At 37.1% G+C, this 3,763-nt stretch overlaps 1 protein-coding gene across 1 annotated transcript in view; it reads left to right on the top strand.

The window, feature by feature from the left end:
* The first annotated feature begins 2,908 nt into the window (after positions 1-2,908).
* Positions 2,909-3,763, top strand: part of LOC107592922 (WD repeat and SOCS box-containing protein 1-like) — an 18,803-nt gene continuing 17,948 nt past the window's right edge. Inside the window, exon 1 of the mRNA XM_016282504.1 lies at positions 2,909-3,303. Within this exon, the coding sequence (XP_016137990.1) occupies positions 3,264-3,303 (40 nt within the window). The 5' untranslated portion in view covers positions 2,909-3,263. The remainder of the gene's footprint in view (positions 3,304-3,763) is intronic.

The raw sequence follows: 3,763 nt of genomic DNA, 5'->3' as shown, positions 1-3,763 counted from the left end.
GTGCTTGTGTGATCAAGATACCTTTCAAGATACTTTTTTCCATCTTTGGTTTTTGTATGGGACAGATAGGGCTGAAATCACAGGCAGATGGGTTCAGAGAGTGTTGTGTATGAGCCACAAGAATTTGAGCGGCTCTTAACAATTAGTGGAATGTACTATTTATACTGAATTAGAAGGGAGTAACTGTACATGCAAATTGGCCATTTTTTTAATATGAAATATTTCTGTCCCCTTACTTTCTTCTGAAGAATGATTCTCAAACAAATTAAACTGACTCTTTGTCTACTTGTCCAAAATCAATGTGATTGTTCCACATCGCTATTTCAAGTTCTGGACTTTTCTTACAATGCAGATGTTTATTAGCTATTGGAATAAATAATACAATTGTTGTACTCTGTCTAACCGTGTCATTTCCCCCAACCAAAAGTCAAGTATTCAACAGAAATTAGTTATAGATAGCTTATAACTACCGATAATAATTTATAATATCTAAGCACCAAATCTGCATATTATAATTTTTTCTAAAGGATCTTTGCTGCTAAAAATTCAGCTTTGCCATCAAAGGAATAAACTATTTTTAAATATATTAAAAGTTATTTTGAACTGTAATAATATATATTTTTTTTTTTTACTTCATTTTTGATCAAATGAGTATACATATATATATATATATATATATATATATATGTGTGTCTGTGTGTATGTATGCACACACACAGGTCAAATGCCATTTTATCATAAGGGGATCATATTTGTGGTTTCATGGCATTAAAGTGTTTGAAAACCACTGTTCTATATAAATGCAACCAGTAGATGGCAGCACATGTCTTTATAATGGGTGTGTTTTTCCTCGATGCATTTTCGATTTTGTTTTTTACGTTTGTCTAATAAATGATTTACCATTTTTGGTTCATTACACAGTTGATTGACCTTCCCTTAATCTATCTGTGAACTGGTATTCCTGGAATTAATTACTAGGAAACCGGACACAAAGCCCTATTCAACGACTCCATGGTCACATCACTTATCAGCCAAAGACAAAATAAAAACATTTCACTATCAAGCCTCAAGTGAGCCACTGTGGCAAAAACAAAAACCTCTCCTGTATCTAACACGCTTATCTTTATGACACACTAAGTTGACCTTGAGGTGTTTTCCTCCTTAACACAAAATGATCTGGTAATAAACATGCATTTCTCTTGACCCAGAAACAATATTCCAGAACTCTTTTTCAATCAACATTTTGCATTAGATATAAACTTTTCAGTAGAAAAAAATCAAATAGCTGAAACCACATATAAAGAACAAGGAGAACAGGGCTGTAAGACTGCATTCATCATACATTATCAGTTTATCTGAACTGTGCCAACAATGTTCTGGCACGTGTTATATCGTTGATATAAATTAAACCATAACATCCATAACAACAAAAATATTTGAATATACTAAACATTGTATAAATGCATTAAGGCACTCAAGGCTGTGCTGTTTGTGAATAAAGTCTATTTAGTATGTGTCATGCCACCCTTTAACTATATTCACAACACAGCATGGCCTTAAGAGCCTTACTGCATAACCAGAAACTTTAGAAACAATCTTAACCTCCTCCCACAACTATAAATTTAGCATACAAATTGTCTAACTATATTTCACTGCCTCTAAGTCAATATTTCACGTCACTTCACAATGACAATGAATTGCACATTCAGATTGTGATTTCTCCCCCCCTTTTGTTACTGAACAGAATACCAATCATTCTTCCGAACCATTCCAAAAGTTTTGCTGTGTGTCACTTTTTTGCAGCAGCAGCAGGTTTTACAGGAACCAACTGCTTTTGGCTCCATCTATTTTGCCTTCGGAAGCAACATACAAGTTCTCCTGATGATGAAAAAGGCATATAACTATTTTGACTTTTATGTCTTTTCTTTGAGGTCGTATTCCTACATTTCAGTCCTATCGGACCACTTTTTATTTCAAAATGTTTCAGGTTGTCATACGGCTTCTAGCAACCACAGGAATGGGGCTGGACTGGCTCTGCATAGATGTAGCTGGATTCAGCCCGCTCTTCTAAAGCTGTGAAATGCCAAAGAGACTGATATCTGGCCATTTTCTCCTATTTCAGTACTTTGTAAAACTCACTTGCCTCCTTCATTTTTCTGGCAGATGACCTTCTTGCTTGGTTGCTCAGTGCAGTAGATTTTGGGTGAAAAATGTCACCCATTTTGTTTGAAAGGGTCATCACAGTAGTAGAAAAGTATTCTAACTTTCTCCAGGATCGACCACTTCTCGTGGTCAGCATGGTCATGTCAGTATGAATTAACAATTTAGCATTTTTATAATAGAATAAGATAATATAAATGTATTATAATAAAAACAGTCCTATTTATGTGCAACCAAAAAAATTAACAGATGTGTTCTCATAACATATATTCTGAATAACAATACAATTATTAAAATAACCCTGAATACAGCTACATTTTCATCGTAGCTTTACAGAGACTCTTCAACAGGAGTTTCTGAACTACAGATCGCTGATATTTAACTTTCTTTGTTCTCTAAACGCTTCAGTGGGATTTATCACGACATGAACCATTAACAGGAACAACAGACCAAAAATAGAACGAAATACATGTTGCATTCAATTCCTGACACCTTTCAAGCAATTCCATCACCGAATTGGAGATTTTGTTGCTCCTTCAGAGATAAACATTGAAATGCAGCACTGGATTCATTTAGCGCTTCATCGTCACACTCCTTTAAAGCACGTATACCACGAATCCATGCCATTCATATTCTCGAGAGAACAGCCAATCAGAGGCCACGCGTAAACGGATTTCCGCGAATCAGAAATCGGTGATCCTCCGTCGCCCCGGCAACCGCTATGACGTCGCTAGAGTGTCCCGCCCATCAGTGTGTGAGTTCGAATCGTTAGGAGGCACGCAGCCATTACAATACGCTATATTCAAGCCGAGCGCCACGCGATTTAAGGAACTAGACTATTACTGGCTCACGTTCTTTCTTTTAAATATCAGTTTTATGAAACTCAATTTGAACTTTAACGATAATATTTTTTGGCTAACAGTCGTGTTTGTAAATATAGTCAGGCGTTGCGTCGACGTGAGACGCTCCGCATTCCCAGGCAGTTGACTCGCCGGAGGCACGCGCAGACATACAGCCTTTTCCGTTTGTTCAACGCATTCATTTGAACGCCTGTATTTCGTTAACCAAGAAGATTCCGATTTAAGAGACTCGCTTCGATTTAGATGGCAAGCTTCCCAGATTTTGTCAACGAAAATGAAATAGGTGAGTTTCTGTTTTCCATGGGGGCAGGGTCTTCTTGTTTACCGCTAGTTCCTTTTTTAACGTGTGTGTTATCCTGTGTAATGAGTGTTTACATTTGTGCAGCTATGAATTTAAGCGACTTAACGTTACTCATAATTCCAGTGTTTGGGTGGTGTCTCCATATCAGCCATATTAAGACACAATTTGAACTCCAAACACATGCGTATGCCGCGTTTGACCGTTAAAATATTGCGAGTTATTTGAATATTTCATAGTTATTGTTAGTGCTTTAATTATCAGACCCAGAGCGCTTCCCCACACACACACACACACACACACAAACAAACACACACACCTCCCCCACCGTCAGCAGCGGTTTCTCCAGACCCCTGTGAATGACTCACCACACCAGTGACTCACCATGTCACATACACGTTACGCAGTTATGCTTTGTGTTAATTATATAAACTTTAACATTTCT

The sequence above is a fragment of the Sinocyclocheilus grahami genome, unplaced genomic scaffold, assembly GCF_001515645.1.
Source record: "Sinocyclocheilus grahami isolate Dianchi unplaced genomic scaffold, SAMN03320097.WGS_v1.1 scaffold161.1, whole genome shotgun sequence".
Taxonomy (NCBI): Eukaryota; Metazoa; Chordata; class Actinopteri; order Cypriniformes; family Cyprinidae; genus Sinocyclocheilus; species Sinocyclocheilus grahami.
This window is presented reverse-complemented; position numbering and strand designations above follow the sequence as displayed.